The sequence below is a fragment of the Montipora capricornis genome, chromosome 2 (genome assembly GCF_036669925.1).
Source record: "Montipora capricornis isolate CH-2021 chromosome 2, ASM3666992v2, whole genome shotgun sequence".
Classification (NCBI taxonomy): domain Eukaryota; kingdom Metazoa; phylum Cnidaria; class Anthozoa; order Scleractinia; family Acroporidae; genus Montipora; species Montipora capricornis.
This window is the reverse complement of record NC_090884.1, coordinates 31,938,442-31,958,810: the sequence shown is the minus strand read 5'-3', so window position 1 is coordinate 31,958,810 and position 20,369 is coordinate 31,938,442. Positions and strand designations below refer to the sequence as shown.

Below are 20,369 nucleotides of genomic sequence, written 5' to 3'. Positions count from 1 at the left end.
TTCAAAGGTCAATTTGACCTCGTGCACTTGACATGCTCTGTCATAAGCCAACCACGTTGTAGGAAATTTCTGCTGTCAATCAAACACAGGGATTTCTCTTTCTCCTCCACGTAGAGATCATAATTGTCTGTTATACCCAACTTTTCATCTAAAATTTCCCACCCAACCACCTCCTTGTCTTGTTAGGACGTTGGCCAAATTTTATAGAGTACGGATCTAATTCCAGCAATCAACCTATCATGCTTCATGTTATAAAATGCCAGAAATGTTTTATGCATAGTGCTCCCTACTGTTACTTCGCGTACAAGGTCTTTGTTACATACATCATAATTTATACAGCCCAGGGCTGTGGTGGACTTATGTGGCATGTCTGCCCATTACAGACAATTAGTTAGCTTAGTAATCTAATGGACTTGAGCATCCCGTTTGTTCTTTAAGAGTTGTGTTCACTATTTTTACAGTTACTCAGCCCAGTGCGGCTTTGGACATGAACAGTATGGTGTCCCCCATTTTTTTTTTTGTTTTATTTCCTTTTTATATTTTTCCCATTTCGTCGTAATGTACATTTATTACAGAGTCGGTTATTATTGTAATTTTCCTCAAAAGTACTTGTCTCTATTAAAAGCTGGGTGGGGGGTGAAGTGCTCCATAGAGGTCGCTCTTTGGCCCATAGATTCACATGGTCAGCTGTCCTGGTAGAATGGGACCACAGGATAGCTGTGTTACCATGATAACAATAAGTGTATGCTCAGGTTTCAGAGGATTAGGACCTCAAAGTGCCCTGGGGATTAGAACCCCATGAGAGGATTAGCACTTTTAAGTGGCCTAGGGATTTGGACGCCATGAGAGCATTACAGCCTGTCAGTGGCCTGGTGATTTGGACCTCCTGACAGGATTAGGACTTGTATTAATATATATGTACGGCACTGGCTACCTATCTTTTTACTAAGTAGTTTTTCTAGGTAGCGAACCCGTTCCCTTTTTTAATCCATCAAATGTAATTATATCCTATTTTTTGTATCAGGGAAATAATGGTTGTTGTTTTTTCAACCTGGATTAATTTTCTCACCCTAGTTCAATTTTAACCTAGGGGCCTGGATTTTTAGAGGGGATAAAGAGAATAATTAAAAAAGCACCGTCCTCCACCTTTCCCTTGCCTTCCGTTTTTCTTCCACTTACCGTCTCTCCCTTTCCTTCCCTCCTTCCTTACTGTCCTTGCTTTACTACCAACGGACTGTGCCACTTGCCTTGAGCTTCCGCAATATTCCATGCCGCTTTGAAGATTCGAACCCTCGCATCATCGGACGTCTTCGGGCGTCCGAGATTTCTTCGTCTCTGTATTAACCGCGAAGCCAGTTTAAGCTATTTCAAGCCTTCACGACAACCACAATTTTGCACAAGCGTAAATGACATAAAGTGAGACTCTATGATTAAGAGGTGGGCTCTTGATTCTGATGGACAAATCGTCAAGTATTGTGCAAAGTTTATTTACGTCGCTATGCACCAGGAACAAGGCACCATTCCTAGTCTTGATAACAAATGTTCGCAATGTGAACAGCAAAAGATAACCTTTGCATTTTAATCAAAGAAAAGAACTCGTCACCAAACCACTGGTGTCATCATCTTGGAGAAACCGCTTGCTAAAAAACATAGCCATTCACAGAACAATTGCCAAAATGCCGTGTGTAGTGGTTTTCGGAATCTTTCGGGGAAAAAGAATCAAAAAGCCACAAATGAGTGGACAAGTCACAGCTACATCAAATACAGAGCAGGAGAATGGTCAATAATTTGAAAAAGTGGATGAGATCACAATTTATTTTGACACAGGAAATAAATTTCAGTTAATCGACAACTCTTGATTCTATTTTGAGCAATGAGCTTTGCCAAGCTGTTCAATCAGTGACTTTAGCATAACCTCACATGACCATTCAACGAGAGTGAATTTTGGCATCTTGTTACGTACTTGCTAAATTCGATTGCAGTGCAACTTTCTGTCAGGAGTATTTTCTGTTCTATTCGCTGTTCCAATATTTTTTGGTCCTTCCCTTCTCATCACCTGCAAAACGGTAAACTTTGTCAGAATCTCCGCTGGTGCAATTCATCTCTGGAAAAACAATACAAAGCGCAAATATGTCGCCAACTCGCCGGGCAAGAAACGCTTCCACGATCGTTGACCCGCGTTCTATACCTGCAGACCTCGAACTTGGTCAGTTATATGTGAAGGACTTGCGATCACTATACAGCCGGCTAAACCTCGTAACTACCGGAGGACGTGCTGCCTTTATTAAGCGAATTGAAGACGCTCGGAGCAACACAGCAAACCTTTTGTAACGATAACGGAGGGTACTCCCTTGGGAAAAATAAGAGAAAAAAGAAAAGAAAGGAAAATGCCAAACCCCTTCCCTCGATCCTGCAACACACTACCATTTACTACCCAATGGACTTTAAGAGCAATTTCAGCAGCTTCAGCGACAAGTTCAAGAATTGCTTGACCGGGAACCTTCACTGCATGGACTTTTATCAGCCAGTCAGCTCACTCGGGTACAATCGATCGTACAAGGATCATTAAATGAGGCGATCGAAAAAGCCGCATCTGCTGCCGCTCAAGCCGCAGTTCGCGCCTTCAATTGCTCTTCCCCTGCAGCTCCTGCCTCAACGATACCAGACAGAGAACTTTGGGGAATGAAGCACTTACGTCCTCATCAGGGATGATTGGTGGTGCACCCGTTAGCAGCGGCGCAACTCTTCCACAAATTCCTAGCGCGATTCCACAGAATTCTTCAACTGTGGACACAATAGTGGATTCCGTGCACGAGCTGCCTGTCAAACTTGTCAGGAAAATCCTCTGTGAGTTTATGGAACTATCTAAGTTGCTTCCAAAGAACTTCAGCACTTTGAATCCTTCCCAGGATGAGCCACTTACCCATACAACAGAAAATTCAGTAATTAAGCTAAACAAGGCAAACGTTTCATCTATAACTGACATTGAAGAGTGGACAACGGCCTTTACAGCTTATATGGGCGTTGTCATCAGCAAATTCCCGCACCGGTTGACTGAATTACTAGAATATATGTCACTTATTCGCTATGCAGTTAGAAACCATAAGGGTTTAGGTTGGTGTGTATATGACATCAAGTTCCGGCAGAAGGCTGCCACCAACAAGTCACTGTCGTGGTCCACCATTGACAGTCAACTGTGGCTCAAAACCTTTACAGTTGCCCCTTCGCTTCTCAAGGAAGATATTGCTGTTTTCCAATCAGGACCCTCACTGGCAAGTACTTTTACGGGGAACGAAAACCGTACTTGCCACAACTTCAAGGGGGTTCCCTGTGCCAGAAACCCTTGCATCTACGCCCATAAATGTAACAGGTCTGGCTCTAGGAAAGATCACCTGGGATCAAATGCCCCAGTATCTCTGGTACAGTCAAAGAGCCTGTCCCCAGTGTGGGAAAGTCCATCCCCATCACCACAGTACCCGCTACCGAGATAAGTAGTTTTGGTGGTGTGGTTACGCCTGTCAATGTATCTGTCTTATATCAGGCCTTGTCCAATCATCCTGAAAGGGAATTTGTCCATAAACTATGCTCGGAACTGAGGGAGGGGCTAGGATTGGTGTTTCTGGTCCCAGATGCCCTCGTTTTTCAAATAATCTACCTACTACATTTTTAAATCCTGAAGTTGTCACAGCAAAATTTTGTAACTGATGAGGTTTCTAAGGGGCGTGCAGTAGGTCCTTTTCTGTCACCCCCTTTTCACAACTTTCAGGTTTCCCCAATTGGTCTAGTTTCCAAAAACGCTCTGACAAATTTAGAACGATTAACCATCCATCCTTCCCAAAGTCTGGAACTTCTAGTATCAATTATTTTATTGAAAAAGATGATTTCTCCCTCCAGTACATTACTATCGACAACGCCATTGCAGCAGTCCAGAAATTTGGCCGGGGCTGCTTCATGGCAAAAACAGACATCGAGTCTGCTTTTCGGCTCTTTCCAGTCCATCCAGACGACTGGGAACTTTTGGGGGGATGTTTTGGGATGGGCAGTATTACTTTGACAAAGTGCTCCCATTCGGGCTTCGCTCTGCCCCTTATATTTTTAATCAGTTGTCCGATGCCATTGAGTGGATTTTACTTAACAAATGTTTCATCTCCTTTGCATGCCACATCTTGGATGATTTCCTTGTTGTGGAACCACCCTGTTCAATCCCTCCATTGGATTCCCTTTGTCGGGCAAGTTTGTCCAGTATGATCTTGACCTTCAAGACTTTATTATTCCTATCTCAGCAGCCAAAACTGAGGGTCCTTCTACCATTATTCAGTTTATGGGTATCATACTAGACTCAGGGAAAATGGAGGCAAGGCTATTTGAGGATAAGGTGGAGAGGATCAAATCTGCTCTTTCCATCTTCCACTATCAGCCGTCCACAACACTACAAGAACCTCAATCGCTGATAGATACTCTTAATTTCGCTTCCAAGGTCATTTTCGCAGGGCGCTCCTTCCTACAAAGAATAATTCACCTTACCAGGGGAGTTTAAAAACCCCACCATGATCTAAAGCTTACCACAGGTTTATACAAAGATAAAAAAATGTGGAAGCTGTTCATTGACCAGTGGAATGGTATAGGACTTTTCCTTTCCCCGATATGGGACCTCTAATACCCTCTCCTTGTTTACAGATGCCTCTGGTTCCTTGGGTTATGGGGGAAATTTTCCAACACAGATGGTTTCAGGGCAGGTGGCTCCCCTCTCAACTACTGGGGCAGCAAGGTATCAGCATTCTTTGGCAAGAGCTCTATGCAATTACTATTGACTGTCATTGGTGGGCGGCCCATTGGACATCCCAGCGCATTCAGTTCTTTTGCGACAAGCAGAGCGCAGTCGAGGTCATCAGTTCCCGTCGATCCAGAGTTCCCCGGGTGATGAACTTAGTGAGGGACCTAACACTCTGCACCCTGCAACACAATTTCTATTTCCGAGTAGTACATGTTTCTGGAATCAATAACCACATCCCAGACTCTCTTTCTCGAATCTAGATGGAACGCTTCCGCCAGCTAGCACCCCAAGCCAATGCTGCATCAGACCCCATCCCAGTCCATTTGTACAGTCTCTAACAACGGAAACTGAACATTACTTTGGGATGGCCCTTGCCCAGAGCACGAAAAAGAAACACAGTTCGGGCATGCGACAATTCCTCAATTTCTGTTCTCAAATGAGCATTAGCCCACCACTTTCCATCAATGAAGATATTTTGATCAGTTTCTCAGTTGCACTGGCTCGTTCTGTGAGATATTCCACCATCAAGAACTCTTTGTCATGGCTATGAGCTTCAGTTATCTAATTTCCTTCGTCTCCGACTTATTCTTCGAGGTATTAAGCGTTCACAAGGGCAACAGTCTAAAGTTCGCAGACCGATAACTTTGCAACTGTTGAATTTATTTTATTGCCTCCTCAATGTGCAGCATACCGACAATAGGGATTCCATCATGCTTTAGGCAGCAATGACACTTGCCTTTTTTGGCTTTCTGCGAATAGGAGAACTCACCTGCAATTCAACTTTTGATCCAACGCACCATCTCATGAAATCAGACATAACCCTTATGACGAGGAGTTCACCTAGGTATATGCTAGTGCGCTTAAAGGTATCAAAAACAGACCCCTTTAGACAGGGACAGACCCTAGTATTTGGAACAACTAATTCGCCCTTGTGCCCTATCTCTGCAATGGTGGCATACCTTAACTCCAGGCCTTTATCATTAGACTATAAATCAGGAGCATTCTTAACCCGGGAAAAGTTAACAAGAGAAACAAGGCTCCTGATCAGTAAAGGGGGTCTGGACTCAAGTGAATTTGTTGGGCATAGTTTCCGGATAGGTGCACCCACCACAGCTGCTTCAGTAAACCAACCCCCATGGCTCATTAAGGCTTTGGGTCGTTGGTCATCTGATTGTTTCGAAAGGTACATCAAAACTCCACCGTCTGTTCTGGCACAGGTCCCCAAGAAGTTAGTAAACCTATTGTAAGTTAAGGAGCCTGTTATTTACAGTGCCATCAGTATATGTCTTTTATTTTGTGACGTTTGCTCCTCTGCTGTCACCAGAGGCTTTTATTTTATTTTATTTTTCAGTCAACCTAGGACCTATTGTAACAATTCCTCCTCCCTCTCTTTAAGTATCCAAAGCCATCTGGTACATGTAAGTAAATTATCTTACAATGGCTGAAACGTTCTCAATCCTCACAAAATACAAGGCATTATGTGGTTCAGACAAGTCTATCTGCCTACTATTAGTAAGTGGTATTGTTAGAAGTTTTCTCTGTGGCCAGTCTCTAGGGGAAATGCGTTGCATTCTGTGGGGATGAAGAGCTCCTCTTGTCACACTCTCGCCCCCATAGACTTGATTTTGGAGGCCCACCCCCCTCCAATCTCTACCCCCTGGAGTTAGGTTAGTGGAAGCCCACTCCCACCAGTCAGAGAGGAGGCCCAACTCCCTCCTCTCTACCCAAGAATGCTCACAGTGGCCCTGAGAGAAGGCCACCCCCTTCTCCTCATCCATTGTGTTCTTCCCCTTGGGCTGTAGGTCTTGTTTTCTGGACACTCTAAGGGTCCATGGGATAAATGCTGACTGAGCACTTTGTCACCCACTTCCCCATGTTCAGCCACAGAAGTTGTTGTTGTCCTTATCATTTTAAAGGGAAACAAGGGGAAGTCGATTAACCAGACATTTAAGGAGAGCGATGTCTGACACAAACTGCACACTGCGGACTGCAGACTAACCTTAAATCGCACTTAAATATTGTTTATCAGCACTGTTAGATTACTGCGCATCTTCATCTTCATTTGCTAGTTGCTCAAATTGTAGAAGGGGACTCAGCAAAATTAAAAAAACAAACAAATATTTCATTTGATAAATCAAAATAAATAACACTTACAAGAGCCTACAAAATGGCTTCTGACCAATAGATTATAAAACCATTTTTTTTCTGACTTATCAAAGTTTTGTTTTTACTTGCTTTTGATTATTACGAACTTGAAGTAAGCAAATAACTAAGAAAATTAAAAATCGACAATACATCATGTATGTTTCAGTTCTTTTATTCCTTACAAGATAATTCAACATGAACAATGTCCTTCTAAAAAGCTCTGAGAAAGAAAAGTAGAATCGGCTATCATGCACAGAATTCCTAACCCCAACCTTAATGCTAACCATTTAAAATCAGTGCCTATACTTAACAACCGTTGCTGTTTTATAAAATACTCATAAAAAATTTAAGCTACACTACGTTCATCCAGTCACCGCTAGGACCAATTTACTAACAAATATTACACGTACTTGCTCATAAGTGATGGGTTTTTGTTGATGCTTCCTACGTTCAGTTTTAACCTAGTTTGAAATAAAATGACCTAGATTGAAATTAAAATTAATCTGAATTCAAACATAGACACCAGAAAAATTCAGGTGGCTTCAAGGGGATTCGAACCCATGACCTTGCGATGACGGTGTAATGCTCTAACCGGAAATGTAAAGCTACTCAGGTGGAAGCAGATCAATTTCTTGGGCTGTTCTGTTCTCGTGAAAGGACTCGACAAATGAAATACATGTAGTATTTGACTAATAAAATGAAATAAATCAATTAGCTTTATTATATCTCTCAGATAGTACGCGCGCCGTAATTGGCTAAATTAGCGGGCCGTATTCTGCAGTACGGCCCGCTGTACAGCCCGCTAAATTTAAAATTTCGACAAAACATCATCTAGCGAGTTTTTCATATCATTTCTGTTGCATAAACTTGTACTGAAAACTGTTTGAATCTTGCAAGCAACTATTCAAACTTAACAGCCAAGAAGATTTAGTTTTTGGGATTTTGGCACGGTATTCTTTGTGGCAGTTGAACCTTCCGCTTCACTTTGACTAGTTTCCTTGCCCGAGCGCCGGTTAACCTCAGAGATATAATAAATATCTTACTAACCTCGTTTTCTCGGTCTGTACTGTAAGTTACGGATCCTCGTTTTTTCCCGTTGATTTATGGCCCGCGCGCTTCGCGCTTGGGCCATAAATCAACGGGGAAAAACTCGGTCCGTAACTTACAGTACGGACCTCGAACTCGGTTAGTAAGAGGTATGTCCGTTAGTAAACTTTAAGCTCTTTTTTGACACTTGCGACAACCCAGTCCTAACAAGTCAGCAACTTTACCCACTTTTCCACAACAAATGTCACTGCTTCTTCGTCTCCTTTTTCTTTCGTTTCTTCTTTTTCTTCCTTATGTTCTTGTACTTTTCACACTTCTTACTTACGGGACGGAATTTCACGACCAACGCAGCCACAACAACCGTCCAAACTGAGTTTCTTAATCAACTCTAGTTTTGCACATCAAAAAATATCTATTTTAGTATTGCTAACTAATGCTGACTGATTAAAACTGAAGGCATGTAGAAATAATACAATAGAATATTCTGAAAATTCTCCGATGATGAATTAACCTAAATTAAAGTGGAATTACCCCTGAGAACTGGACATTTTGGTGCCAGGAAAGGTAATGGTAAAGATTATATTCGAATATCGGCCAAACATATACTCTTCAACCACTTGATATGGTGTCGTACGCAAAAATATAGTTGGATCGTTTGAAACGGCCCTAGGTACTCTCTCCTTTACCCTGAAACTGGTTTGATTTTATCTTTTTTAAAGGTCTCAGTGTCGAGTTAATGGAGAAAGTTCTTATGTGAAAGGTTGAAAAATATAGATTATGGACAAGATTCAGGTGCCATATCGTTGCTACTATATCATTTATCCCATATTTACAAAAAGAACTATTCGAAGGGGCCACCAATCTCAGTAGTACCCCTCGTTAAAAAGGGTTAACTTTTTAAGATAAGGAAGAGCACGTGGGAAATCTCCAGTGGGAAATCAGTGGCTCCAAATCGATGTAGCAGTATATTTTAGAGTGACACGCATTGCGTCCCACGGAAGACGTTTTCACCCGCCTTGGAGTATAGTAACGATGGAAACACATTCCTCTACTCTAAGTCAAAACAGTACCCACTGCACACCGGCATTTGTATTGTTCCTTATTTCTCGTCTTCTTTTAGGCGTTTGTACAAGTCTGAATAGGGTTCAAATTCAAGTGATTGAGTTATTAGCATGATACTGCATATAGACGTGTAGCCTCTGTACAGCCGCCCGCTCTCCGAAAAAAAAATCGGAGAGGAGCGTCTGTGATTTACCGTTAGTAATCGTGTTCCGGAATAATTTTGCACACATTATTAAGTGATCTAGGCTGACCAAAATTTGCGTGGCTCATATTTCGTTGGAGCTAAATTCTCAAAATGGTAGTCAATGAGGTAGATTTCAAACGTGCATCGAAGAGAGTCTCCGATAGTCTTAAGATACCTTGGCTTTATAGCATAGAAACACTCTTTAAAGGAAAGGATGTATTTGCAAGTCTTCCAACCAGGTACGGCTCTGATCTTCAGAACGGCACAGATCGTTGCCGATGAGCTGTTATTTTCCTCGGGGTGTTCACATCTCAAATCTTTCATGGCATCATGCTTTGTAGATTGTACTTGAGAATGGCTAGGCTGGTCCGAGCAAGGCGTTGGGATTACATTGACTGGTAAGGAGTAGCGGGAGACGTTTTGGACAATCTTTTGAATAGTGCTATGTTCACCTCGTGAAGAGCGCTTTTCTTTCTTTTGCGCTGACAACAATTCCTACAAATGTACATCGAATCTATTTCCACTTTACACTCCATAGATAACAATTCCGCTCAGACTTTAAAAGAAAAACCTTTTTGACAGTCAAAAAGATTTTTATTCGTATTTTGTACGGTGCTCAAAGTACACACGAACTCATCGTAAAATCTCTCACTTTGGTTCTCACGGTGTTGATGTGGAGAAATAAAAATAAAAGCCAATCAAAACTCGTTGTTTCAATGATGTAATGATCGATGTGTAATAACCAATCAAATCATTTTCCACACATTCCAGGAAAAATCACGTGGTATGGAACACGATTATCAACGGTAAATCACAGACGCTCCTCTCCGATTTTTTTTTTTTTTCGGAGAGCGGGCGGCTGTACACAGGCTAATATAAGTGATCTAAGGAACGTAGGACACATTCCGCTCAGCATGTTTCAAACAACAATTTCCAGGGGAGTTGAGAGCTATGTCCTATTGGTATATTTCTCTCTCTAGCTAAAAAATCGAGGCGCGAGGTTCCTCACACGATTTTTCTTCCAGAACGGTGACTAATATACCAAACAAAACAAAAAAAAACCAATGCAAAATTAACTTACAAACACAGACTTCTTGCACATGTTCCATGCAAATACTCGGATGGTAAAATGTCCCCTGAGCAAACAATGTTTATTTCATCGGTAGGTAACCCTTGAACGAAGAGTAGGCAACTTGTTCCCTTTTTGGATCGTTACTCACTTACCATTATTTATGTGCTGTCTATATATTGTTACATATTTCAAACTAGTGACATGAGTACTAAGTTTGTAACGATGGGATTCTGTTACTGTTAATGAATGTGAACATGTGAAGACAGCTTCTGAGAACAACACCTCCTTTTAATTGAAACCAGAATGTCAACAACCTTATGGCATGGAATTTGGTGCAATCAAAGTCACGCAAATAAGAGCATCTTCTGAGTGGGATCTAAATCACGCCGCCATCCAGGGAAGACTTAACTTCCAAAAGTCAGGAATAAAGCAAGGTGCCTGGTCCTCAAGGAATAACGATAAGAATCAATGGTTGCAGATTGATCTGCAACAATCGTACACTAAAGTAACGGCTGTAGCTTCACAAGGAAGGAATCAGGCCAACCAATGGGTTACAAAGTACAAACTGCAATACAGTAACGATGGAGTTACCTTTCAATACTACAAAGAACAAGGACAGACCGTTGACAAGGTAAGATGTGATGATAAGCAATCCGTCATAACCCGTTTTTAAGGGATTTAAGGAAAGACAGGCGGCAAAAAAATTACAATGAAAAAAAATCCGTCTCTGCCCTTTGTGTCAAGTTCAAAACTAGTTGTTCGAATGAAGTAAACTCCGCAAGCGCTTTCACGATGCCGTATGGGTGTTTTCGTTGCCCATTCAAAGTTTGCTACCTAATAGCTTTTCCTTTATTTTTCAAACCTCCTGATAAAACTTCGATTAGTATTGATTGGATATTCTGTGAACATCGTAATCGCGCAGCGGACTCTCCGGCATTTGTTGTGCTATGGATCAGAAATTGTCTACCGAGTCAATAAATAACTGTCGGTCTTCGCCTCACCAATTGTCGTATTTTTTCCATGCTTTAGGAATTTATTGCAAATACGGATCGAGATACAATCATCTCTCACATATTAAATCCACCAATCATGGTGCGTTACATCCGATTCCGACCAGTCGCTTGGCACAACCACATATCAATGAGAGTAGAAGTCTATGGCTGCAAACAAGGTAATGTTGGTGTTTTTTGATTTGTTTTTTTTTTTTACTCTAAACTCAATTATGAAATAAATTAATGCGAAGTAATGTGAGATTATTATTGGACAAGTTAAAGGGTCAATTTGCAAAAATTGGCATTTCTGTAGAAAGCTGAAATTCTTAAATTAGAAAGGGTGATGGTCAAGGGTGATGTACAAAGTTTGGCTAAATATATACCCACTTACCAATTGATATGGTGTCATAGGTTAAAATATAGCTGGGGCCGTTGTAAGTGCCCTCTATACTTTCAACTTTATCCTTAAAATTGATTTGATTTTATCTTTTTGAATGCCAATAGTTTTAAGTTACTGGAAAAGAAAAAACCTTTAAAGCAAAAAGTTGAATAAACGAGATTATGGACAAGGTTCAGGTGGAATATCGTTTTAAAATACTACCTTATCGTTTTTCAAATATTTACAAAAAAAGAAGTATTATAAGAGGCCACCAATGTCAGTAGTAACCTTAACTAAAAGGGCTTTACTTTTAAGATGAGTACAACCAGGTGGGTAATAACCTTCACTATTCGGTGAAAGCTAAAGCCGCAGGAGAATTTAGGCGTGGTTCGCCTATGGCATCCCTTCTAAAGGCAAACGAGTTACACTGATAATCAGTTGCAATTGCCAGAGTTCTCTAGGAGTGCAAAGCCTCGCGATCACAAATAATCAAATGAGTACCTCTTCAGAGTGAGATCCAAATCACGCAGCCTCGCAGGGTAGACTATTTTTGCAATGGACTACCAAAGCAGACACCTTGTCGGCAAGGAGAAAAGATGCCAATAAGTGACTGCAGATTGATCTGGGATTGTGACTCGTTTTCAGTTCCAAGAAAGAAGTGATCACCCGCCTATGGCAATAAAGTACAAATTAAAGTACAGTGATAACGATGGAAACACATTCCCCTTTTACGTCGAAGCGGCGACAGCACACAGGCATTTGTATTTTTCCTGATTTCTCCTCTTGTTCTAGGCCTTTGTACAAGTCTGAATATGGTTTAAAAGCCAAATGTTTCGTCATTAGCATGGTATTGCTATATAAGTAATCTTAGGAACGTTGGACACATTCCCATCATGGCAACGTCCATTCTTAACAATATTTATTCCAGCTAGGTGTGTTGAAGATTTTTTCTTGTCGGCGTGTTTCTCCCTATAAGTGAAAGATTGAGGCTCGAGGTTCCTAATCCGATGTATCATTTCCATGGGTGTCTCCTACAACAAAAAACAACAAAATCAAACGAAAATAAAGTTACAAAGAAAGTCGTCTTGCATATATTGCATGCAAAGAAGACGGTTAAGGTGGCACCTGGACAAAGAGTGTTTATTTGAGCGGTAGTAAGCCCTTTTACGAAAACAAGGAAAATTGTTCACTCTTTCCATGGTTTTGTTTACAGTTCAACTAGGACTTCAATTCGATTTACATTGCATGATCGAAATGTTCTTGAAATAAAATAACTATCTCATTGGCTTAGTCGTGTTAAGGAGAGTACTTAATTCCATTTAATAAGGAATGTCCTCTTCCATTATATATGCGCTTTCAATATATTGTTACATATTTGAAATAAGTGACATCAGTACTAAGTTTGTATCGATGTGGTTCTGTTACTGTTAACGAATGTGGACATGGAAAGACAACATCTGACAACAAAACGTTCTTTTAATTGAAATCAGAATGTCAACAACCTTATGGCATGGAATTTGGTGCAATCAAAGACACGCAAATAAGAGCGTCTTCTGAGTGGGATCTAAATCATGCCGCCATCCAGGGAAGACTTAATTTCCAAAAGTCAGGAATAAAGCAAGGTGCCTGGTCCTCAAGGAATAACGATAAGAATCAATGGTTGCAGATTGATCTGCGAAAATCGTACAGTAAAGTAACGGCTGTAGCTTCACAGGGAAGGAATCAGGCCAGCCAATGGGTTACAAAGTACAAACTGCAATACAGTAACGATGGAGTTACCTTTCAATACTACAAAGAACAAGAACGGACCGTTGACAAGGTAAGATGTGATGGTAAGAAATCATGATCATAACCTCCTTTTAAGGAATTACCATTTGCGATTTTTTTATGAATTCCTGGTACTTCAACAGGACAGGCAGACAAACCTTACAAAGAAAAAAATTCTAATCTGTCTCTGTTCTTTGAATCAATTTCAGAACTGGTTCTTCGAATAAAGTAAGCACTACAAGTGCTCTCGCGGTGCCGGATGGGCGTTTTCGCTGCCCATTCAAACTTTCCTACCAAAGATTTATTGCATTAGTTTTAAAACCTCCTACTCAAATTTTCAATAGTTAGTATTAATTGGATATCATGTGTACATTATCATCACGCGGTGGACTTTCTTCCTTGCATCTCTTATTGGTTGTGCTATGGATCCTGAACTTCTTTGCCTAGTCAACAAAAATTGTTAGTCTTCGCCTCACCATTTGAAGTTTTTTTTCCATGCTTTAGGAATTTACTGCAAACAGTGATCGAGATACAATCGTCTCTCACATATTAAACCCACCAGTCATGGCGCGTTACATCCGATTCCGACCAGTTACTTGGCACAACCATATATCAATGAGAGTAGAAGTCTATGGCGGCTGCAAACATGGTAATAGTGGTATTTGTTTTCCTCACTAACCCAATTCATTTAACCACTGGGAGCGCGAGCGTACAGGACAAATTACTGAATGAAATAAAAATATGTATTTAAAGTGCGGGTTATAGATGAAAGCATGAAGTGGTCCTCACACTCATGTGGACAATTTTAGCAATTTTCTCGTATAGACACCTGAAAAATTCTGAACAATTTAACAGAATTTGAACTCATGGCCTCTGCAATGATGGTGCAATGCTCTAACCGGAACTATAAAGCCACTCAGTTGGGAGCAGGTCAATTCCTTGGTCTCTTCTGTTTTCGTGAAAGGACGCGACAAATGAGAGAAATGTATTATTTGACTAATAAAATGAAATGATTAAATAAATAAATGTAGTATTTAACTTTCCGATAGCAAGCTTTAAGCTCTTTTTTTGACACTTGCAACAATTCAGTCCCAGCAAGTCAGAAACTATACCTACTTGTCCACAACATCTGTCATTGCTTCTTCTTCTTCTTCTTCTTCTTCTTCTTCTTCTTCTTCTTCTTTCGCTTCTTCTTATTCTTCTTTTTGTTCTTGTGCTTTTCACACTTTTTACTTACGAGACAGAATTTCACGACTACATCAGCCACAACAACCGTCCCATCTGAGGCTGTTTATATAGTTTTTCGTTTCTTTCTAGAAGTTTCTTAATCAACTCTAGTTTTGCAAATCAAAGAATACCTATTTTAGTATTGCTGACTAATGCTGACTGATGAAAACTGACCGATTCTAGAAATTTCTTGCATCCAGAAATAATACAATAAAATATTCTGAAAATTCTCCGATGTTTCTAACCCTGTGACAATGATATATGCTTTCCATCCACTCCACAATAAACTAAATTATCATAATGAATTAACCTGAAGTAAAGTGGAATTACCACTGAGAAACTGTTATAGTCACACTTAGTATAATAGAAAACTGGATATTTTTGGTGCCAGGAAAGGTGATGATAAAGGTTTATATTCCAATATTGGCCAAACATATATTCTTCAACCACTTGATATGGTTTCGTAGGCTAAAATATAATTGGATCCTTTGAAATTGCCACCGGTACTCTCCCCCTTACCCTGAAACTGGTTTGATTTTATCTTTTTTAAAGATCTCCGTTTCAAGTTAATGGAAAAGGTTCTTATGTGAAAGCTGGAAAAATATAAATTATGGACAAGGTTTCAGGTGTCATATCGTTACTACTATATCGGTTATTTCATATTTTCAAAAAGAAGTACTCGAAGCGAAGGGGCCACCATTCTCAGTAGTAATCCTAGTTAAAAAGCCTTAATTTTTAAGATAAGGACAAGCACGAGGGAAATCTGCTTTGCATCCTTGTGCAACTTCAGTAAAAGCTAAAACCGCAGGACCGTTTACACGTGGTGTGCCTATGGCATCCCTCCTAAAAGCAAATGAGTAACACTGACAGTCACGTGCAATTGTCAGTGTGCCCTTGTTGTGCAAACCGGCGTGATCACAGATAATCAAATGAGTGCCTCTTCAGAGTGGGAACCAAATCACGCAGCCTCACATGGTACAGTATTTTTCGAGTTGACTACCAAAGCAGATACCTTGTCAGGAAGGAGAAACGATGCAAATCAGTGGCTCCAGATCGATCTGGCCGTTTATTTCAGAGTGACACGCATTGTGTCCCAAGGAAGAAGTGATCATTCGCTTTCCCAACATACAAGTTGGAGTAGAGTCAAGATGCAAACACATTCCTCTACTCTACGTCAAAGCAGTACCCACAGCACACTGGCATTTGAATTTTTCTTGATTTGTCTTCTTGTTTTACGGTTTTGTACAAGTCTGCATAGGGTTGAAACCCCAACGACTGCGTTATTAGCATGATACTGCATATATAAGTGATCTTAGGAACGTAGGACACATTCCGCTCATCACAACTACAGTCTTTGGAACAAAATTTTCCAGGGGTGTTGAGTGCTATGTCCTGTTATATAAATGATATTTCTCTCTATAACTAAAAAACTGACGTTCGAGGTTCGTCATACGATTTTTTTTCTGGAACTATGACTACTACACTGAAAAACGACAAAACCAGTCCAAAATAAACTTACAAACACAGACTTCTTGCACATATTGTACGCAAAGATGACGGTTGAAGCGGCACTTGGCAAACGCTGTTTATTTCATCGGTAGGTAACCTTTATACGAAGACTAGGCAAATTGTTCGCCTTTTCCATAGTTTTGTCTTCAGTTGCATCTGGGACTTCCCATTCACTTAGTTGGGTTAATGAGAATTGTTCACCTCCCATTATTTATGTGCTGTCTATATATTGTTACATATTCCAAACTAGTGACATGAGCACTCTTTAAAGTTTGCATCGATGGGACTCAGTTACTGTTAACGAATGTGGACATGTGAAGACAGCTTCTGATAACAACACCTTCTTTTAATTGAAACCAGAATGTCAACAACCTCTTGGCATGGAATTTGGTGCAATCAAAGATACGCAAATAAGAGCGTCTTCTGAGTGGGATCTAAATCACGCCGCCATCCAGGGAAGACTTAACTTCCAAAAGTCAGGAATAAAGCGAGGTGCCTGGTCGTCAAGGAATAACGATAAGAATCAATGGTTGCAGATTGATGTGCGAAAATCGTACACTAAAGTAACGGCTGTAGCTTCACAAGGAAGGAATCAGGCCAACCAATGGGTTACAAAGTACAAACTGCAATACAGTAACGATGGAGTTACCTTTCAATACTACAAAGAACAAGGACGGACCGTTGATAAGGTAAGGTGTAGTGGTAACCAATCCCTAGCACATAACCTGCTTTGAGGGAATCAACATTTGCTGTTTTTTTTTAATGGTTCCTAGTTCGTCGACAAGACAGGCGGACAAACATTAGAATGGAAAATCCGTCTCTGCCCTTTGTATCTATTTCAAAACTAGTGATTCGAATGAAGTAAGCTCCACAAGCGCTTTTACGATGCCGGGTGCGTGTTTTCGATGGGCATTTAAATTCTCCTACCAAGGAGTTTGTCATTTATTTTTCGAACCTCCTACTCAAACTTTCAATTAGTATTGATTGGATATCCCGTAAGCATCATTATCACATAAATATTTTTGCTCTTTGGCCATTTCAATTTTAGCAGGAAAAGGAAACAAACAGCGGTTACAAACATTTTCATTTTATACTTGACGTTTCGTATGCTACAACATATATCATCAGAAGTGACGGTTAAAACTGTTACACAAAAATTTTAAAACTTGAGCGACGCAATGGTGACTAGTTACAAAGTATTATAACAAAACCGTAACTTCCGGTAGTTGATACTTCCGGAAGAAATTAATAAAGAAAAAGCTTCTCACTACCAATGTTCTCATTAAGAGAGGGTTTTAAGTCCCTGATTAATAGCGATTCTTTAATTTTACACTGCATGTCAGACAAAAAGAAGATTGCATGATAGGAAGTCCGAGCATTTCAAAGCTCTTGTACACGTCGGTCACACCTCTGCTGTTGCAGACCATACTATTTCTACCGGCCATAACATCAAATGGGATCATTTTGAAATCCTAGCTACTGGAAAGTCTGACATGCAGTGTAAAATTAAAGAATCGCTATTAATCAGGGACTTAAAACCCTCTCTTAATGAAAACATTGGTAGAGAGAAGCTTTTTCTTTATTAATTTCTTCCGGAAGTATCAACTACCGGAAATTACGATTTTGTTATAATACTTTGTAACTAGTCACCATTGCGTCGCTCAAGTTTTAAATTTTTTTTGTAACAGTTTTAACCGTCACTTCTGATGATGTATGTTGCAGCATACGAAACGTCAAGTATAAAATGAAAATGTTTGTAACTGCTGCTCGTTTTCTTTTCCTGCATCATTATCACGCAGTAGATTCTCCGGCATTGGTTGTGCTATGGATCAGAAGTTCTTTACCCAATCAAGAAATAACTGTCGGTCTTCGCCTCACCAATTATCTTATTTTTTCATGCTTTAGGAATTTATTGCAAATACGGATCGAGATACAATCATCTCTCACATATTAAACCCACCAATCATGGTGCGTTACATTCGATTCCGACCAGTCACTTGGCACAATCACATATCAATGAGAGTAGAAGTCTATGGCTGCAAACAAGGTAATCATGATATCTTTTCACTGTCGACTCTACAATAAACTAAATTATAAAAAGAAATTAATCCTAAGTAATGTGGAATTTTCATTGTAAAAGGTTTAAGGGTCACTTTGGAAAAAAGGACACTATTCTAGAAATCTAGACATTTTAAATTAGGAATGGTGATGGTCAAGGATTATAAGTTTGGCTAAATATATACGCTCTCACCATTTGTTATGGTGTCGTAAGTTAAAATATAGTTGGGACCGTTGTAATTGCCCTCTATACTTTCCCCTTTATCCTGAAAACTGATTTGATTTTATCTTTCTGAATGCCATTGGCGTCAAGTTACTGGGAAAATTTTGAAGCAAAAAACGGCAATAAACGAGATTACGGACATGGTGCAGGTGGCATACCGGTTTTTATACCACTTTATTGTTTTTCTTATTACTCGGGCCGTAAGGGCACCGAATTATAAAACATGTTAGATTTTACGTTTTTTTTGCCGGTGCAGCAAAATGCACACTAGAAAGCACGTGGCGGTGTTTGATTGAGCAATGCACAAGAGAAGGCCCGTGGCGCTGTTTACATTGGTTATTAAAAGCAAACCACTAAATCCAAAATCACGGAGAGCACTGTGATGCGCTGTTTGGATTACTGAAGGTCGACGTTACGTTGGCTTAATCGTTTTTTTCTTGGAGCGCTCAAAACACGTACAAAGAAAGGCACACACTTTTCCCGGTAGACCCACACTAAAGGCGCGTTTACACGACAGAGGAAAAATGGCACTAACCCTAGGCGCCCATGGTCCCGTACCGGAACGGATAAAAGTTCACTGTTCCCTTTCAAAAATGATTGGAACCGTTCCAGTTTTTATCAGACCCGTGCCATTTTTCCTCAGTCGTGTAAACGCGCGTTAAAAGGTGTCTAGCGTCAGCTTCGAAACGGGTTGTTCCGCGAACTGAATGAAACTGAAATGCACTCAAATGTAACTGAAATGGACGCAGCTATTGAAAGCGATACAAGTCTTTTAATAAGCAGCGGGTACTTTATTGAGAACCACTGAAAATGACAGCGACAAAGAAAATAACTCGACAAACAACATACACGCCATATTGGAATCTTCAAAAGACAAACTAAAAACATTGGCACAGCGAACAAATGGCCTCACGCTTGTACCATTTTCACGACGAACAAATATCCTCCCGCTCAGTATACCATTGGCTAAGAAGATAACTTTTTTGTCTATTGCGTATTTTTGTTTTTTTTATTCGTAAACAGTTTGTTTCTTTGTAATGGTCTTTCATCCTTTGTTGAACTAGCCATATTAGCGGTTGTGTTCAATGCCATCTTGTCTATATAATTCTGCTCTAGTTTGACAAGATTTGATATCATCAGTGAAGACTGTGATCAGCACTTTAGAAAATAACTGTGATGTAGCTCGAAAGGCTGTACGGTTATTTCATTCTCAATGATAATGAAGACTTGATTCCAAAGGAGAAATACAGGTCTCGATATGCGAAAGTGTGTTAACTTTAGTTGTGAAGATTTGCGTGTGCATCGACATGGAAGTGACCGAGAACCGTGCAGAATTACAGAGGAAAGGTTGAGACGTCTATTTTGTAACTGAGCAGAAAAGGAGGAAACTTTCTGGAACATATTTGGTTACCAATGTGCCGAGGTCATCCACATTTCATCCTATCACTAGAAGATCACTTGCTCGTAAACTCAAGTATAGGTGCTACCTCAGGTATGCGTTTAAATGTAAGCACGTGGTATGTAACACTTCTATCTAAAAGCGTGGATGAACAGATAAAAGCAAGTTAAAATGAAAGTTTAATTAAATACAGAAATCAGGAATACCCGGTACGAAATTGTAATTGGAAATATAAACATCTGTGAGATACAAAAATAAACTTTTGAACTTGTACACGTGAACCTGAATTATTGCAAGGCTAGTAATTGCCATGGTTCGTATGTAACACATGTAATAGAAGATTCACGGAAAACGGAGTTGAAATGTTATGCGGGGTTATGTATTTGAAGGTAAAATAGGTATTTGTACACTTATGCTTCGATTAATTGTGCACATAAACAAGTATCTGTTCTTCTATTGATGTAAGAGATAAATACCGAGAACGGAGGTATTGATTCATATACATCCCGAGGGTCGTAGGCCCGAGGGATG

General features: G+C 40.1%; 1 protein-coding gene across 2 annotated transcripts in view; it reads left to right on the top strand.

Annotated features, from left to right (window-relative positions):
- Positions 1 to 20,369, top strand: part of LOC138018469 (uncharacterized) — an 81,993-nt gene that overhangs the window by 45,860 nt on the left and 15,764 nt on the right. For both annotated transcript variants that reach the window (XM_068865104.1, XM_068865108.1), the window contains exons 17-22: positions 10,587 to 10,915; positions 11,314 to 11,455; positions 13,146 to 13,474; positions 13,927 to 14,071; positions 16,519 to 16,847; positions 18,064 to 18,205. In XM_068865104.1, coding sequence (XP_068721205.1) covers positions 10,587 to 10,915; positions 11,314 to 11,455; positions 13,146 to 13,474; positions 13,927 to 14,071; positions 16,519 to 16,847; positions 18,064 to 18,205 — 1,416 coding nt within the window. The remainder of the gene's footprint in view (positions 1 to 10,586; positions 10,916 to 11,313; positions 11,456 to 13,145; positions 13,475 to 13,926; positions 14,072 to 16,518; positions 16,848 to 18,063; positions 18,206 to 20,369) is intronic.